At 53.3% G+C, this 18,952-nt stretch overlaps 1 protein-coding gene across 3 annotated transcripts in view; it reads left to right on the forward strand.

Moving 5' to 3' along the window:
* The window catches only part of Faim2 (Fas apoptotic inhibitory molecule 2), a 30,169-nt gene extending 13,832 nt beyond the window's left edge, over window positions 1–16,337 (forward strand). For all 3 annotated transcript variants that reach the window (XM_013111252.3, XM_005067225.4, XM_040753835.1), the window contains 4 exons: window positions 138–225; window positions 488–583; window positions 2,087–2,140; window positions 13,184–16,337. In XM_013111252.3, the coding sequence (XP_012966706.1) occupies window positions 138–225; window positions 488–583; window positions 2,087–2,140; window positions 13,184–13,333 (388 nt within the window). In that variant the 3' untranslated portion in view covers window positions 13,334–16,337. The remainder of the gene's footprint in view (window positions 1–137; window positions 226–487; window positions 584–2,086; window positions 2,141–13,183) is intronic.
* The last annotated feature ends 2,615 nt before the right edge of the window (window positions 16,338–18,952 follow it).

The following is an 18,952-nucleotide window of genomic DNA, read 5'->3' on the forward strand; positions in this document are numbered from 1 at the left end:
GACAGCTGGGAGTGGGTGGTCCTGGGAATGGGACAGGTTGGGTCGCCAGGTCATGAGGACAGCTTCTGCCAGAAAAGAGTGGACCTGCGAGGAGGGTGGGGAGAGGGGAGCCCTACTGACCCCACGCCCATCCTCAGCTACTACAACACCACATCTGTGCTGCTGTGCCTGGGCATCACGGCCCTCGTCTGTCTCTCCGTCACCATCTTCAGCTTCCAGACCAAGGTCAGCCCTGGGCCTGTGGGCAGGGGAGGGCATGTCCGGGGGGGGGGGTCAAAGATGCACTTGGGGCTGAGGAGAGGGCATGTGGGTTGAGGGATGGCGCATGGGTCAGGGATTCCCGTAGGGCTGAGGGGAGGGCACGTGAGGTCTGGAGATGCCACCTGGGAGAGGCATAGCGCGGGCTGTGGTGTCGAGCGCCGAGGCAGGGGGCCTCTGGCCAGCACACTGCTGAGGCCCAGTGCTGACGGTCCCCTGTGCCCCACAGTTTGACTTCACCTCCTGCCAGGGAGTGCTGTTCGTGCTGCTCATGACCCTTTTCTTCAGTGGATTCCTCCTAGCCATCCTCCTGCCCTTCCAATACGTGAGTCTCCAGCCTACAGGCCCATGAGGAGGGTGGGGATGGCCGGACGCCCAGGATGCCATATTCTTCTACCCCTTCAGGGCAGACCCAGGGCCAAAGCCCCACAGCCTGCCACCCTGCCCAGCCCTCCTGGCTCCTGCCCCTAGGTGTGTTGGCAGCATACACAAGCAAACAAGGAGGCTTTTCTTGGCAGGCCTGGACACCTGCCCAGCTCCGTGAGCTGCATCCGGCTTCCCTTTCCCTATCCTCCCTTGCAGGTGGAGGAAGGGAGAGAGGGACTGTAGCTGAGGAAGATACACTGGGCTTCCAGGGGCCCACCAGGCTCAGGGGACCTCCTGGGGGACCAGCCAAGCCCAAAGAGACAGAATTTGGCTGGCCAGGCAGAGGGGAGTGAGGCAGGGGGCAGGGACAGACTCTATACCCCATCTCACAGACCACCCGCCCACGACCTGCCGGCCTGGAAGAGTGCCTACTGTGTAGGAGCTGAAGCTAACAATGCTGGGGGACAGACTGGGGCGGGGGACATGACAGGTGGTTTGAGTCCTGAGAACACAGGAAAGAAAGCATTGGGTCTATTGGGGGCTCAGTGGTGGTCTCTCCAGCCACATTTGGAACCTGACCCCCTATTGCATCTCGTCTGCCAAGCAGGGATAGCATTTCTCATCCCTTCTAACCTACCTCCATCCCGCCCAGCCCCAGCCTCCAGGTGGTTGGCACCTAGTCTAGAATGTCAAGATTGATTCTGGCATTTCTTTGGCTCTTCCCAGGATCCTGTTGACAAAGGGAGGGGCCGGAGCTGGCCTGGGGGCCTCTATGTATCTAGGATGGGGAGGGGGCTACAGGAAGGGGCCTCAGAACTTCAAAGAGCCCTTTATTGACCCACACTGAGCTGATGGGATGCCTGTGTTTCCAGGGATCTTCTGGGAAGTTTTCTGGAAGGGTTCCACAAAGGGCAGTGCTAACATGGCACCCTAGAGTTGTGGAGTTTGCGTGCACAGCCAGGGTGAGCACTAGCTGGGAAGGGCACTGTTCCGGCCTCCCGCCTCCTGCAGCAAGCCCTCCACGCCTGTCTGGCAGAGGTTCCCGATGCTCCACCTCCACACTGGCTCTGGGTTTGACTGACTTCTTCCAGCTGAGCTTTTGCTCCCAAGACAGAGACAGAGAGGGCTCTGTGAAAGGGACAGGCAGACCCTAGATAGGGAGAGCAGGGATGGATAGGGACAGCAGGGGGAGCCTAGAGCCAGGCCCAGGAGGATGATAGTCAGATAGGATGAGTCACCCTTGGCCAGCCTGAGCCTGGGGCTGTGTTTTGAAGAAAAAAAATCAGGTCTGTGGGAATTCGCTGCAGGTGTCCCATGATTACTCTGGGGTCTCTCTGTCCTCCACTGCCCCTCTCAGTCCTGGGGAGAGTTACCCCACTTCCTCCACCCTCTGGTCCAGCCCCTGGTCCTTCTGCCAACTGTCCTTTGCACATACTAAAGCCCATCCTTCCTGTGCCCACAGGTCCCCTGGCTCCACGCCGTCTATGCCGTGCTAGGAGCGGGCTTGTTCACGTTGGTGAGTTCAGCCCAGCTTCCGGGGCCACCTTCTCAGCTCCATGACACTATGTATTTTCCTCACAGTCTCTCCGAAACCTTTTTGCAGCATCTGAGGGTGGGGCTGGCACAGTACCACATTCAGGGATTCTGCCTTGTGTCCCAGACATGCTCTCTGAGGGAGTACGGGAATGTGAGAACAGCAGGGTGGAAGCTGCCAGCCACTGCAGGACTAAGAGGGACTGAGCTCGAGGATATCCTACCGTGTGGACCAAGTTAGTGTGGTCCCAGGACAGTGTGGGAAAGAGTCGCAAACCTGGTGAAAGGCTCCATTAGAGGGGGCTTGGTCTTTGCCGTCCTCACCAAATTCACTTAACAGTATTAGCTAATTTGTGTGTGTACTTATTTACTTATTTGCCTTTTTAAAACAAATTGACTGCCCTGGGCAATGGTGGCACACGCCTTTAATCCCAGAACTCGGGAGGCAGAGGCAAGTGGATCTCTGTGGGTTCTAGGCCAGCCTGGTCTACAGAGTGAGCTCCAGGACAGTCAAGTTGGCCTTGAACTTGCAACCCTCCCACCCAGCCTCCTGAGTACTGGCATGAACGCCAGGGGCTTAGCCTGAGCACTCACTTTCCCCAGCCCCCTCTCTCTCGCTCTTATTTCTCACACCACACCTAGCAGAGATGGCAACGCAGAGGAAGCTCAGTGATGTCTGATAACATGCCAAGGGCATCCTGGCATCCTAGGAAACGGCAGGACAAGGCTGAGAACTTGGACATCTGGCTCCAGAGTCCCATTGAAAGGCAGAGGCCAGGTGGGAAGTGCCTAGAAGCAGATGCCCAGACATCATGACCAGAACAGATCTGTCTAAGGCAGCACAACATATCCTCTGGCCAAGTAGGCCCTCAGCACCTGAGTATGTGCCCCAGGTTAGCCCAAGAGACAAGCTGGTGTTCATGACATACTCATGGGAAGCCACCTAAAGAGACATCTATTGCCAGTGACACAACGACCAGACCTCCTCTCTCTCTAATCTGCTCAGCTTTGCTAAGTGGCCAGAGTCCCCGGTTTAGTTACAAATTTGAGACTCGTGGATAACAAGAATGCCCAAGGATGTAGATAACCTTGATGTAAGAATTGCCTCTTCCGTCCATCCATCATGGTGGTGCACACCTGTAATCCTAGCGTTTGGGAGGTGGAGGCAGGAGGATCAGAAATTTAAAGTCCTCCTTGGCTACTTAGCAAAGTGAAGCCAAGCACCTCCCACACCAGAAGCCCTAGGGCTAAGTTGTCAACGTCTCTACAGTAAAGGTCAAATCTGAGACCAAGACTCGGGGGTGCTGCACCTACTTAGTGCCTTCCCAGTGTCGGCACTGGAGGTCCCCCTGAAACTGGGATGCCTGGTTACTCTGGGACGCCCACTTCTGGCTCCTGGACCAGCGTTCCTCCTTCCAGCTCGCATTTTCTTAAGCAAAGATCAATCCCAGAGAAGAGATGGGAGGAAGGCAAAATCAGGGCCACCGACCCAGGCAGTAACATCAGGAGGCCCCAGAGAGCTGTCATGGCTACAGACAGGAGTGGGTCAAGCCAGGGAGAGGGAGGCCGGTGGAGCGGAGGAGAGTGGGCATCTACGGAGGGCCAGGCGTGCACTTCGCTTCCTGAGGGTCGGGTGGCAGCAGGCATGGAAGCAGCGCGAGGAAGCTATGCATGCAGGCAGGGCCGGGTGGATAGTACTAAGCCTTTAAGTCGGCTTGATAATCTCTTGTGCTGTTACAATAATAAGAATAATCCCAGCCACCCGTCCCACCCATGGCACCCTGCAGAACACTTTCACACCTATTGCTTCATGGCATCTCTATCACAAGCCAGGGCCTCCCTGACAACAACCACCTTGCTCATTGGAGGCCCTGAGGGTTAAGTTGTGGGGCTGGCAGAGTCTCACAGCCAGTAAAAGCTAGGTCCAGCCGCAGGCCTGGGGGGTCTGGTGGCCAGTGCCTCTGTGGTCACCTGGAGGAGAGGTGTGTCTCCTCCCCTCCATCATTATCATCAGGTGAATCGTGTGTTGACTTCTCGACTATACTGTTGTGCGAGCGTGGAAACATGCCGTCATTTATCCCATCTAAAGAAAAATAAAAACCACAAAATACTCTTAGCCCACAGCTCCCTAGAGCCCTTGCCCATTCTCTGTTCCCCATATATAGCAAAAATTCTTTTTAAAAAATCTATGCTCCTCTCCATAACGCCCCCCCAAGCCTCCCCTCCTCCGGCTGTCTGCTCCCATTCTCTCTTGGGTGCTTTTCCAGTGCCAGGGACTGAAGAAGAGCTTTGTGAAGGCTAAGCATGAGCTCTGCCACCGAGCCCTCTGAAGAGTGTTGCCATCCAGTTCACTGGCAACCTCCATGGTGCCAAAGCCAGCAGCAGCCTCAGCCCTCCTGGGCCCAGCTCAGCAGAATCTGACTCATCCATTCACCCTCCAGGCCTCCTGATGCTGGTTTTTGTTTAGCAGGCCCCACCATGTCCTGCCCTGGGCCCCTGGGTCTTCTCTTTCCCTCAGGAGCCCAGGCAGCCTCAGTGCTTTGAACATTATGACTGTAAATTTACCTCCAGCCCCAGTGTCCAGACCAGAATGTTCAGTTGCCTGGTCAGCATGCCCATTCGCAATCTAACAGACCCTTTATCCTCTAACACATGCAAACAGCTTTTTCCTGGGTTCACAGCCTTTCTCATTGTTCCCACTCAGGACAAATTCCTTGGCAGCACAACTCCTTTCCTAACCCATCAGACTCGGCACCAGGTCTCATGCCTCTATCCCTCATCTTATCTGGGCCTGAGCGCTCTGCCAAGCTTCAGGGCCCTTCTTTCCCAGGGTCAGGCGCAATTGCCTCCCATCAGGCTTGTTGCCATGGCCCCCACTGCTCCCCCTGCTGTGCCCACATCTCTGGTCCAGCTAGTGGGCGGGAGTAAAAAACCCCCACGCCCCCACCCTTGGCTTCCAAAGCTGGTTGCTTCCCACAGGCCCCCTTTGACCTCCTCCTCCCCACGGCTGCGTCCACTCGGGTCCCTTGCTGCCTAGGTATATATAACAGGCTCCTTCCGCACCCGGGTGCCACACCTGATCTGCTCCTCTGTCCCCTGAGACTCTCCCACTTCTACTCTTCCTGGGCTTTGTTTCCTTCACAACAGGGCAAGCGCCCCCACGCTCATGCCCTGCTCCGTCCTCCTAGATTCCCAACTCTAGCTAGCCCGTCTATCTTCTCCTCCTGGGACACACTCTGGGTTTTTCTGATCTGTTTGGTTTTCTGACTCAAGGGGAAGAATGTAAACTCCTTGAGAGTGGGGATCACCCACCACTCCGGTTTGTTCACTGCTATAGTCCCATCACCTGGAACAGCATAGTATACAGCAGGCATCCACGGATGTTTGTGGGGTGAATGGGTGCCTGGGGAGTGAGGTGGGGGCAGGGCGTGTCTGAGGTGCTGGGACAGGTCAGTTGCGCTGCTGAATATGCACTGACTTGGCTGTCTCCTGTGAGTCACAGGGAGGAGAAGGAACTTTGGTGTCCAGTGACCCCCATAATGTCTCATTCAGTCAGTTCATCCAAAAGCCTTGATTGGGATCGCCTTGAAAATTACATAAAGAGTAGTAGAGAGAGCATATGAGTGGCCCTTCTGCTTAGAGAAGGGAAGACACCCTTGGGTGCCATGATGCATTCCATTCAGCAGCATCCCAGAAGATCCCTGTGCCTTCTCATCAACCCCTGCATTGTGCCCTGTGCTGGCCCCTGCTGGCTTCTTCCAGCATCACCTGTTTGTGGGATCTGTGCCCCTCTATCTCAAGCCCAGTGCCTCCTCCTCTCCCACTTAGTACACATGGGACCCTATCTGTTCTGCAGTCAGGCAAGACACGTACACGACATCCCCACCCCTGGCATGATTACTGCCTCATCAAGGATGTGTGAGAAAGAGAAGAGTCAGATGCGGCCTTGAGGCCTCCATGGGGCCTTCCCTCTCTATCCCTGCTAGCCTGGGTTTTGTGGAGACTGAGGACACCCAGTGGTTCTCCCGACCCTACAGCTCCCACTCTGAGAGGTTCTTCCATCTTTCCGGGTGGGGCCACCGGCTTGCAAACCAAGGCCTTACGGGGTCCAGCCTTGAAAAGCAGGTCCCTCCTAGGTCTCTTCAACGTCTAGCCTTGGCGCATTGTCAGGAAGCCCTGAGCTTGCATCTTGACCCCTACACATTTCTGGGTGTCAGGACTGAAATGCCAGTAGATGTGAGTCAGCTGAAAGGCATTGGTTCTGAGTGACTCCACCATCCTCTCCCCACTAGAGCCCTCTCCTTGGTGCTTTCTTGAGAGGTTAAACCCATGGGCCAGGCTGGGGTGATGGGGCAGAGCTGTGGGGCTGGGCAGAAACTGTTTGGTTTTCTTGATCCAGTCCTGCCCATTACAAGGTAGGGAAACAGAGTGGGGCCTGTGGACCTAGAGAGGCCGTATAGCCTGCCACCCCCAGAGGAAGCTCTCGATCGCTATCCAGGCCCACAGAGGTTCTGGGCTCTCTGACACAGTTTAAGCACCTGGGAAGTTTAGGGGAACCCTCTAGCCCCCCCACCGCTCCACCCCTCACTTGGTCTAGTGAGGGCCATAATGTAGGCCCGATCTTCCCCAAATCCAGACAACAGTACAAAGTGAAAACCAGCCACACAGGCCCAAGGTTGTCAAAATCCATTCTCTTGTTCCGAGGGGCTATATGAGCCTCAAAATTATTCGAGGACTTTCCATTCTGTCGCCCTTCTTCTGCTACAGGAGATGCTGTCTCCCCAAACCGTGGGGAAGCTGGTGGCTGGCTCTGAAGTAGGGGGATGATGGTGTGGCGAACTCACTGTTCTAGGTCTACTTCCTGATCTCCCTTACCACAGTGTCACCTCCTCAGACTCTAATCCTCCCATCAACACCCTCTTCACCCCTGAATGGTCACAGCAGCCTGCCACATGGAGGAGAAAGGAATCCCTGTCCCGAAGGGGAGGGGTCAGGGTGACTAGGAGACTGTGCAGAAATAGGCAAGGAAAATCTCTGCACCCACCAGCCACTCAAGGCAGGGCAGGAAGAGAGGAGTCGCAATTCTCAGGTCCAGCATGCTGCTCTCCACCGCAGAGCCAGGCAGAGACGTGATGGGCAGAGCCAATGTGTGTATAGAAAGGAGAAGCCCTTCTGCCAGCCAGAACACCCCCACCAAGCCACATCCAAGGCCTTGCTCATCTTTACCACAGTATGACCTTTGGCAAGCTTTAGCCTTGGATTTCTTTGTGCCTCACTTGCTTCATCTATAAAATGGACCTAATCTCCCGTACATTCACAAGCCTATTGTGAAGGCCGTAAAGTTAGCGCTTGGTACATGACAGCCTCTGCTGTCATTCTCATGTTAGGACAGGGCTTGGGAACCAGGGCACCATGTTTGGAATGCTTCTATGCCAAGTTCTAACTGTGTGGGGCCACTCGCATTAGGAAACATCTCTCTGCTTCAGTTTCTCTAAGTGGGTCCAGTGATGGAACCCACCACCCCCTGGGGGTTGTGACTTTAAAATGAGTTGACTATGTATAGCACTTAGGAAGAGCAGGGCATGTGGTCAGTTATCAAAAGCCCTTACCCGAGAGGGGTGGTGAGCTGCCCATGCGCCCTCAAACTGGGCTTGCTAGTCTCACCTTCTCTGCTGTGGTTACTTTCACACATATTTATACAAAACTTCCCTGGCTTCCTGAGCCAGACCCTCTGGTTGTAGTTCCCCCAGACCCTGCTCCTTCAGGGGCCTGCCTGGAGGTGTGAAGGTTGTCTGTGGCTTTTGATACTTCTGATGTCTTAGTCAGAGAAGAGAAAGACTTCCCTTTGGTATCAAGCAACAAACAGGGCCCGGGCCTCTACTCAGCAACTTGTCCGCACTCCCCTGCTGCCCCCCCCTCACTGCCTGCAGCCAGGCGGGAGGCACTGAAGTCTTGACAGGTCGGCCTCTTTCTTTTCTGTGTGTGTGCATGTCCATATATGTTTACATGAGTGTGTGCATGTCCGTGTATGTTACATGAGTGTGTGCACGTCCGTGTATGTTTACATGAGTGTGTGCACGTCTGTGTATGTTTACATGAGTGTGTGCATGTCCGTGTATGTTTACATGAGTGTGGAGCCAGAAGTGAGTGTAGACAACAACCTTAACTGCTCTCCATTGCTCACTGGACTTGACACCAGCTCACCAGTACTGATAGGCTAGCTCCGGGGAACCTTCTGTCTCTTCCTTCCCAGCGCTTGTGATTCTGAACACATGACATGTGCAGCTTTTGTGCTGGGGATCCAAACTCAGGTCCTCAAGCTTTCTCTTTACTTTTATTAGCTGAGCCAGACCTACAGACCCTGGCAGCGTCTTTTTTAGGAATCCAAAGCCCTCCAGGGGTGGCTGTGTATACTTGTAATCCCAGCACCCAGGAGCTGGGAAGCAAGAGAATTGAGAGTTGGGAGACCAGCCTAGCCTACATATCAAGATCCTGTCTTAAAGAGAAAGTGGGTAGTGGAGCGTCCTAAAGGCCAAAGTCACCCTCTCGCTCTAAAAGAGGGGACAGAGCACCAGAGGGGCTCAGTTCCCTGTGCCATCTGACTAGGAAGCCTGTGTTTCTCTGAGCAATTGGTTCTGTTTGCATCTCTTCTTACTTGGTTCTTATAGCACACACGCACAGGTGCGCGAGCGCACACACACACACACACACAGGAATGCACACACACCAGCATATGCACACACACACACAGGAATGCACACACACCAGCATATGCACACACACACACAGGAATGCACACACCAGCACATTGCACCCCACATTGCTTCTCTTGGCAATTGGAATGAGCACACTTGAGCTGTCCTCTTGACGGTGATGAGGGAAGTTGGTTATACTCTCCGTGCTTCAGTCATGTCCCCCCAACCATGAGGACTGTAATGTGACAGTTGTCAAAGAGGCTTATGTGAGTTTTTAAAAACAGTCACAAGCCCATCTTCCTATATAAGTTATGCTTCACAATATATGAATACGTCTACTCCTGGGTTTCAGCTTTTGGAAGTCTTAAATACGGATGAAGCAAACAATTTGACCACACTCCTCGCCTTCCCTGGTGGTGACCATGACAGGAAGTTGCTGTCTGCCTGGATTGTTCAGTAGTCACATTTGCTTATAGGCTCTCAAATCACACATGTACTTTTGTACAATCATGTGATAAGGTCTTTTCTGCGGCTTGCTTTCTTCTCATGGTAGCAGATATGGGAGATATTTCCGCCTCAGTACTGCGTCAGTTTCGTCAAGTGGGCCCTGTCAAGACTGGGTGGTTTCCAGTAAAGTTCTGTCAGAACCCGCCCTGCAGGAATGGCCCAGGGCTCTCCACTCCAGCACTGTGCTGGCATTTCTGTAGGACAGACATAGTCCACAAGCTCTTCTTTTACGCTGTTCAACACGTGGCGGCCCCAGCTTTTTCCATTCAGCCCTTGTCTGATGACGGCCTTACCATGGTGAGGCTCTCCCAGAGAGCCTCAGCCTCACCTCTGAGCCATGTTTGAGGGAGGAGCAAACGACAGATATGTTTGATTCCCAGTGTAGCAGGCTCAGGCTAGCTATGTGGCTAGAGTCTGTGTTGATCAGTGTCTGTCAACCTGTGGGTCTTGACCCCTTTGGGAGGGCTGAACAACCGTTTCACAGGGGTTGCATATCATTAAGAGTGGCAACATTAGTTATGAAGTAGCAATTAAATAACTTTATGGTTGGGGGTCACTACAGCATGAGGAACTGTATTAAAGGGTTGCAGCATCAAGAAGGTTGAGAACCGCTGGTGTAGATGCAGTCCTACCGATTGGGGGAACTAGGACAGGGTCCCCCCCATAAACACAAACCCACTCTGCCCCAGGTCCACCAGGACAGGGGTATGATTGGGTTCCAGCACTAGATATGTGGCCAGTTCCTCTCTAAGAGGAACAAGACAAGCCAGTTCCTCTCTAAGACCCCTGACCTGAACAGTGACAATGCTCACCTGTCAGCGTACACCGGGACCGTGAGATAACATGTTAGCACACACAAGGACCGTCATATACTCGATAGATTACTCATTTTTAGCCCTGCACTGCCTCTGACCATCCCACCCCCTCCTGCAGTCCTGTGTTCAGTTGACCCCTAACTGAACTTTCCAGGTGTCAACAGTTGACCTTAGTTTGCAACTAGTGTGTTAACTGTAAACATGGTAGCCTGCTGCCAGCTCAGAAGGCTGGCAATGCTTTGGTCACCGTGGAGATGCTAGCTGGTTACTTTCCCCCTTGTAATGAATGCTTGCAATGGGACTTTTAAAAACCATTTTACATTTATTTGTGTGTGTGTGTGTGTGCTTGTGCACAGGCATGTCACAATGTGAGTGTGGAGATTAGAGGACAATTAGAGTCATTTCTCTCCACTGTGTGGGTTCTAAGAATCAAATTCAGGCCACCAGGCTTGACAGCAAGTACCCTCATCTGCCGAGACATCTTGCTGCCCTTATGATGGAATTCTGATGATATTTGTTGCCCTCATTAAACTGTCAGGCACAAATTAGTAAAAAGCTTCCAACTGGCTCTCGGGAATGAACGAGGCTGCGGCAGTGGATGGTACCCCTTTGGGGCAGGCCACCCCAGCTAGCACCGTCGGGATGAGCATCCAGGGCCAGGGTCATCATTGTACTCTTTCCTACAGCCAGCTAGCTGGCTGTTCTGGAGGCCACTGGGTGGGTGTTCCTTGAAGGGGCACCCCCAAACCGGACCAGGTTTGAGCTTCTAGGTTGAAAGATTCTGTTTCATGGGCTCACCCAGGGGTGACCAGGCTCTGGGAAATCAACCAAGCACTGCTGATTGATAAGCCAGCTCAGCGATTTATTAACTTCTGCTTGGCAGCTGTGCCTGCTAAACAGCCCGCAGCATTTGAGCTCTCCCCCGCCACCCCTGCTTGCCTGTTCTCTTTGCAGAGGAAATTTCACTTAGGAAGCCAAGTCTCATTCTGCCAAGTAGAACGGAGTAAAACCATAGCAGATAATAATGGTAGTCGAGGCCTCTGTACAGTCAGCGGTGGTATGACCCTTGTTGACTAAGTTGATTCCTGAAACCTGGAGCAAGGACTCAAACCTCAGCCTTCCAGCTCCAGTCTGTGTTGGAGGGGGAAGGGGCTTGCCCTTAATGCTGCCATGCTCTGGGGGACCCGATCCTTGCACAAAGGGCCCCCTCAACCCTTACCACAGCTCCCCATTTTCCTTTTGTTAAAGCTGGGCAGAGTCCCCTCAGAATGCCTCTGCCTCCCTGATGTGCTGTGGGAGCCGCCCGAGTCTCATTAGCAGCGTCTGCCTAGTCTCAGGGGGATGCTTCTCCTTCAGACACAGCAGTGGAACCCCAGCAACAGCTACCGTTCATTAGGCGCCACTGCCGGCTGTGGGCCAGGTGTCTTGCACACAGGATGGTTATTGCAGTCTAACAACAGCCCCATGAGGCAAGCGCCCTCATCTCCCTTCACAGCTAGGATTTCACAGGCCACGAGGAGGTTCGGTGTCTTGTTCATTCTCCCAGCTGAGTGATTGTCAGGACAGTCTGGTGACTTTCAGGACTGAGCTCAGTCACCCTCCTCCACTACACCTTCAAGGAGACCCACCTCGTGTACCACGTACTGGAGTTGCTGGAGTCTCTGATCCCTGTGTTTTGTGGCATTAGTATGGAGGACAAGGATCCTCCCAGGGTTTGCTGTAGGCTACATCTAAAACCACTCCAAGGAGTGTGGGTCCTGGGAGGGAGTTCTTGGATGGGGTGAAGGAAAGGGATTGGGACATATAACTTCCTCTTGAACAAGGAAGAGTTCTCACTCCCCAGCCCTTATTAAAGCAAGGACCAGCTTTCACGTAATTATCTCCAAGTTCTCCCCCACATCATTAAGCAGTGAACCCTGCTAAAGCACACAGATTTGAGTCCCTGATGGCTTCCAACTCTTCATCCCTGGCTTGCATTTGTTACCCAGTGTGTGTGTGTGTGTGTGTGTGTGTGTAGAGAGAGAGAGAGAGAGAGAGAGAGAGAGAGAGAGAGAGAGAGAGAGAGAGAGAACGCCCTCCACATACAAATGATGATAGAGCTATACAGGACATGAATGAGTCTAAAGAAATCTCAACCGTGTGGATTCAGTTCTTCCCCTTTTAGAAACTGGAAGACTTTGGGGCCCCATCCTCCAAAAGATGTCCCTACCTGCCTGATTTCACATGATGATTGCAAGGGGTTTCTGCTGCCAAGATTGAACGAAGAGGAAAGCTTTAAGGGAGGGGCAGAGTCTCTGGGGGCAGTGGGGGGGGCTGGCAGGGGTGACTGGGGACAGAGAGGAGCTGTGGCTAAGGCAGTCTGTACAGAATCATGTTAGGCCCAGAAGGTTCCCCTGGGAGAGCAGAAGATGCATTTATCCTGGGTGCCGCGGAGAGCAACAGAGCGTAATGGTTGTGTGTGGGTACTGGAGCCAGACTGCTCAAATCCCGCGTTTTCCATTTCCCTGCATGAGTAAACTTAGATAAACACTTAACATCTCTGGCTTCGGTTTCCTCTGGTGAGGGCAATTGTCCTGGAAGGAGCTGATGTCCATAAAGTATATAATAAACCCCCAGAGCATCTAAGTATCCTGGGACAGCAGCATGAAGACTCTCACTAGAACGCTCCCTGCTTCAGGAAGCCCTCCCTAAATGCCACACTCACCCAGGACTGAGGCTACCCCTCAGTACTGCCAGAAGACACTTTGCATTACGGTGGGGTTACCCTCATCTCACTAACAACACCCTGCCACTCCCAGATTTCTGCTCAGGGACCCTGCCTGTCTGCTGCTGCCTGGAACAGAGTAAGCTCAGTAAATAGGTGCTGGATATGATTAGGGGTGGAAGGTGTTGGGAAAATTCCAAGCTCTGGGCTGTCACTCAACCACCAGATAATACAAACAGAAGCTTAGCCCCCTTAGAGTAAGCACTGATTGAACATCTGACTTCTTGTTCTTTCCTTCCTTCCAGTTCCTGGCTTTAGATACCCAGTTGCTAATGGGTAACCGTCGCCACTCACTGAGTCCCGAAGAGTATGTTTTTGGAGCCCTCAACATTTACTTAGACATTATCTATATCTTCACCTTCTTTCTGAGCCTTTTTGGAACCAACCGAGAATGAGGAGCCCTCCCCATCCCCAGCCCCCTCCAGAGAATGTCCCTTCCGTGTCCTGTTACCCCGTCTGTGCTCCAGCAAGTCCAGACATAAACTTGCTGCAGCCAGCTTGCGAGCAGCCGCTCTCTCCTGCAGCCAGCCCTCGCCTTACCTTCTGCAGCTTGTACAAACGCCATCCTTGGAGCCCTACAGATCTGAGGCCACACCATCCCCTGTGGTGCCCCTGGCACCCAATTACATCTTCCAAACGGGACAGTCAAGGCTGAGGGCATCTCTGGATTTGCAGACCCAGCGAGTGAGTAGGAGGAAGCCCCTCAGAGGTGGGAAGGAGACCCCAGAAAACCTAGCTGAGACTGCGACCCCCACCGAGTCTTCTAGGGCTTCATTTTCTCTTTCAGATTGAGCAACCACACTTTGTAAAGAAAGAGGCTGAGGGGACACGGCTGGACCATGAGGACAGGGCACTGTGGTGTGGGGGTAAAGCTGACCCAGGCTGTCCTTCCCACAGCTCTTAGGGCTAGTAGCTAGTTAGGGACCTGGGCAGTATAAAGGGGGTAGGAACGCTTCCACGACTCAGCTTAGTTTACCCTCCTAGGTCATAGGACAGGGGGATGCCCCTAAGTGTGGGCCTGTCCTGAGCTCCCAGGCAGGGGAAGGCAAGCTGGGAGGACTAAACAGGGGGGCAGTGGTCCACCAGACTGCATGCACTGAGAAGGCAGGACTAACCCCCGTCTCTCTTTCCACCCTGTGCTGTCCCCGCAGACCTGAGGGGGAAGTGAGGCCAGGAGGCCGGGTGGAAGCTCCTGGACCAGGGGCTGCCTTTACTCCTTCCACAGTTTCCTAACCCTTCCTCTGTCTTCTGCTACATCCTGTCTTACCTCCAGCAGGGCGTCCTGAGGCCCTAGGAGTTGAGGCCCCCACATCCCTTGCCCAGCTTTCCAGGCCACTCAGCCCAGAGTCCCTGGCCCCCTTATCTCCTCCACATCTTTGTAATCTGGAAGCTGCCCAGCTCATGGTCACAGCCAGGGCCAATCCCTTGAGCCTGTCCCATGTGATGAGGCCAGGGATCTCAGGCGGAGACTGCGTCAGCCACCCTGTCCTGGCTGAGTGCCTGCTGGAGAGGGGACCAGGGGGCCACACCTGGGGCAGCATGCAGCCCACATGTACATGGCCAGCTCTAGGCCAGTGGAAAGTTACTGGGTGGAGACTAGGAGGCTCTGTTTGCCCCCAGGAGAGGGGACTGGGTAGCCTAGCCATTCCTGTCCCTCCCCACCCTTTCTACTTGCAGCCTTCAAGAAATATGACAGAGGCATTTGAGATTTTTCTCTATCTTGGATATTTGAGAAAGGAAGAAACTAAGAACTGGGGTGGGGGTAGTGTGAGGGGTAGTTGGGGTGAGTGATGGTCTAAATGAGCCCACTGCCGCAGTCCAGAAAGGGGGGGTCTTGCAATGGTGATCATCACTTCCCCATTGCAGAGGCAAAGCCAAGTGATGACAAGTCCATTGTCATCTAGTAAACCCGGGGGTCAGCCCGCAGCTGCTTGTTTCAGGAGCCCTCCAGTCTGAGTCTGGGCTGCACTGAGGCTTGTGTGCCCCATAGATGTTGGTGATCAAACCCTGGCATCTCTGGGGGGTTTGTTATTCCCACCACCACCCCCTGCCCCACCCCATGTCACCCAGCCCGGCGTTCCAAGATGCTGAACTGAGGTTTTCACTCCCTGGAAGTCAGCTGCCAGGCAGGGCCCCTGGCTTCTGATCTGGCCTTGCCACCCACAGACGTGTGTTTTGTCTGTGACTCTGTTTCCATATCTGCAAGATGAGCGTCTCCAGTCAGTGTCAATGCAGGGCCAGAGAGGCATCAGTCACTTCCACTGGGGTGCCTCTCCTAATTCTCTCACTTCAGTTCTAGAAAGGCTTCAAGTCCCTTCCCGCTGACCTGCCACCCTCACGGCCAGTTTCCCAGAACCCACTTGTCCAGGTCCTCCTCTTCTGAGATAATCTGTGCAGAGACTAAGGATTGAGAAATTTTTCCAAGACTAAATTCCAAAAATCGGGGGGAGGGGCAAGCCCCGGGCCATAAATAAAGTGACCGGGAGACTAATCACAGTTATCTCAAAGATGGCTTGGCTTGGCGGTGGGGAGCCTGCCACGGGGTTTGCTTCAGTCTGCCACCCCGCCTGCAGCTAAACTGGCAGTGGAGCCAGAGAAAGCCTGGGTGTCGACCCCTGATAGAGCAGTGAAGAGTCCCGGGACACCTGGGTGGGTCTTGGCAGGAGGAAGGGTGGGAACAGGAACGCAGGACTATGAGGAATGCGGGATTATGAGAAACAGAAGCTGGGCAGGTGCGGCAAGCTGTGGAGGAGGAAGGACTCCCGCTGGTCCCTCACATTTTTCGCTCGGGTGGGGCCGGACCCACGACGGGGAAGGTTGAATTTCATAAGGCTAGAGGGAGCCAGGAATCCATCAATGACGAGAGTGCGCAAAGTCCTCCAGGGCAGCGTGACAGACAAGGAGGTCCTGGGAAGGAGTAGCCACATGAAATCCCTCACTCCCCATATCAATTCTAGGATCCGTGTAAAGCTCTTTCGGTGTAGCCTGAGGAAGACACAAGATTAAAAATCTTGGTTCTTCCATCCCATACCCTTCTCCTGTGGGAATTAGGGTCCCTCAAGCACCCTTATTTCAAAAGATTGAGAAGGGGGGGGTCAAGTTGGGAATTTTACACAAGGACCATGCTGCCCCCTTCTGGCTGTTAGAGAGAAAGCAGAGTCTGACTTTTCAGGGAGGGATTCTGTCCCTGGTGGCAGTGCAGAGGGGCAGGATTTGTGGCCCCTGCCCAGAGTGTTGTCAGAGGACAGAGACCCATCTGCCACACACCCAGACAGTGCTGCCCTTTTGGCCTCAGCTCCCACAAGCTCCCCAGGGTCCCGCCCGTGTGTCCTTCTCTGACCTCGGCCACTGAGAACCTGTGACTGATTGGAAATAAGAATAAAAGCATTTACTAAGACACCTGAACTGTTTGCTTGTGGCCTCAGCCGGCTTTGTAGAGCGTGTGACGTGTCACTGGGCAGTGGGATGTGGCTTTCATGCAGAAGCTCCCTATGGTTCCCATCTTTGTTTTCATGGGGAAAGATGAGGATTCCTCCTGCTCAGTACACCCTTTCCTGGGAGCCTTCTGCAAACTGACCCACCTTGCGTGGTCCCGTGGGAACCTGTCCTTTTCCAGCCCTTCTGGTAGAGTAGTCGTCCTTATTTTGAGCAAGTGTTTCCTTTAAATGGAGTATCGGGACGCCCCCAAAGCAGCAGCTTTGAACCTATAAAACGTAGGCTGAGCAGGGGCTGACTTGTGCACCTCAGAGCCACACAGCTCTAGGCAGAACATGGTTTGAGAGCTGGGAGGGATGGATCTATGCCACCCTCTTATTTTACATAAGAGGAAACTTAGGAAGAAAAGTTTCCGTGATGGCCCAAGCTTATGAACAAATTAGCAACTAGAAATGGGATCAGAAGGCAAATCAGTTCATGATTATGTTGAAAGGTTTCCATGAGTGATGGATAGTGAGAGGAGGGAACCTCAACTGAGAAAATCCGGGCTGTAGGCAAGCCTGTAGGGCAGTTTCTTAACGATTTATGGGGGAGGGCCCAGGCCATTGTGGGTAGGGACATTCCTGGGATGGTGGTCCTGGGTTCTGGAAAGCAGGCTGAGCAAGCCAGTAAGCCGCACTCCTCTGTGGCCTCTGCATCAGCTCCTGTCTCCAGGTTCCTGCCCTGCTTGAGTTCCCGTCCTGACGTCCTTTGATGACGAACAGTGACGTGGAAGTGTAAGCTGAAGAAGCCCTCTCCTCCCCAACTTCATGGTGTTTCATCACAGCAATGGTAACCCTCACTAAACATGATCACCCTGCAGGGGGGATGTTATGCTTTTTTTTCTAACAAGATTTTAACAAGTTCATTTGGGATCAGGAAAGAAGCTATAGCAGGAGTTGGGGATGGTGAAGAGAATGTAAGTAGCTCTCATTAAGCAACAGTATATTCAAGGTATGCCATGGCCTCGAAGAAGCCCAATGACCACATGGCCTCGAAGAAGCCCAATGACCACATGGCCTCAAGTCCTGAAAAACACAACTCCCTCCCTCCCTCCCTCCCTCCCTCCCTGTTTTTTGTTTGTTTTATTTGAGAAAGAGTCTTACCACTTAGTCCAGGCTGGCCTTGACCTCACAGTCTTACTCCCCTGAGCCAGGATATTTTATATGCGTGTACCACCCACCTGGCTTGTAATGTTCATTCATGAACCCCAGAAAGAAGCAGTGCTGAGGTACAGTACAGGGGGCCAGGAGACCTCCACTCAGGCCTCTGGAGCAGGAATGGGGCCTCTGATAGCAGGAATGGGTAGGGAAAGGGAACACTGGCCTGAACACAGACCACAGCCCTTCAGCTCATCCCCAGACTGTCTTTGGTACTTTGCTGAGACTGCTATAACACGCGATCATGAACTGGGAAGCTAAAAACAACAGACACACTCCATTCCACCACAGTTGTGGAGGCCCAAGACATGCCCGTTCTCTTGGGAGCAATGACAGCTGCTAGTTTTCTTTAATGCCCTTTGGTACCTTCCAGTCTCTGCCTGCTTCATCACATGGATTCTTCCATGCCTCTCCTCCTCCTTCCTTTAATGAGCAAGATTGTGTCTAGACCTATAACCTGCTGCACATCCAGGATGACAGGCTCAGTACCAGATCCTTAGTCTAGAAAAAGATTAATTTCCACGAGGCCCCATTCACACATATGGAGGTGAGGGATCTTAGGAGTTGGCCATACCAAGTAGGCCACTGTCCAACCCACTACACAATCCACTCCCTCTAGAGGCAGCTGCTGATTCCACACAACCCTCCCCTATGACTGAGAGAGCCTTCATTCCCGCTGCCAGGCCTCCAGTGAAGCTGGGCAAATTCCACAGCCTGGCCCAGCTCACATACACCATCCGTCTCTACTCAAATGTGTCTACTCACAGAAAACCTGTTTGCTGACGCCCAGACTATGCCCTCCTACGCCCCACAGACAGCTCACAACCCCAGATCTCTCCATTCTCTTTTCTGGGAAAAACTCTTCCAAAAGAAGCCAGCCCACCCATCCCTTACTATAATACCCCTAGTGCCTTTTGTTAGCTTCCCTTTATTGCTTGAATCATTATGTAAGTAACCCAAGTGCCCTGGGCTACCATGCTGGAGAGACCATGGCCAGGTACTCGTCCAGGAGTGGCAGCTCAGCCCTCCTGCCGCGCCTACCAAGGTGGCAGCCACATGAGGAAGAAGCCGACTTGGAAGCAGCCACTCTAACTTCAGCTTCTCCTGGCCTCAAGCATTGAGTCTTCCAGGTTGAGGTCCAAGATGCCATGGCGCATGGACAAATCTGTGTCCTGTCCAGATTCCTAATCCACAGACCCTATGAGCACAGCTAAATGGCATGGTTTGGGGCCACTGAGTCTGAAGTCATTTGCCAGGCAGCAGGATGGCAAATGGTGTATGAGGGACACTAAAATGTGTCTTCCTAGTTCAGACTGAGAGCAATCTTTCTCAAATCAACCCGGAAGAGAGCTGATTTAGATGTAATTCTAGGCCTCGGCC

The sequence above is a fragment of the Mesocricetus auratus genome, unplaced genomic scaffold (assembly GCF_017639785.1).
Source record: "Mesocricetus auratus isolate SY011 unplaced genomic scaffold, BCM_Maur_2.0 Super-Scaffold_100010, whole genome shotgun sequence".
Classification (NCBI taxonomy): Eukaryota; Metazoa; Chordata; class Mammalia; order Rodentia; family Cricetidae; genus Mesocricetus; species Mesocricetus auratus.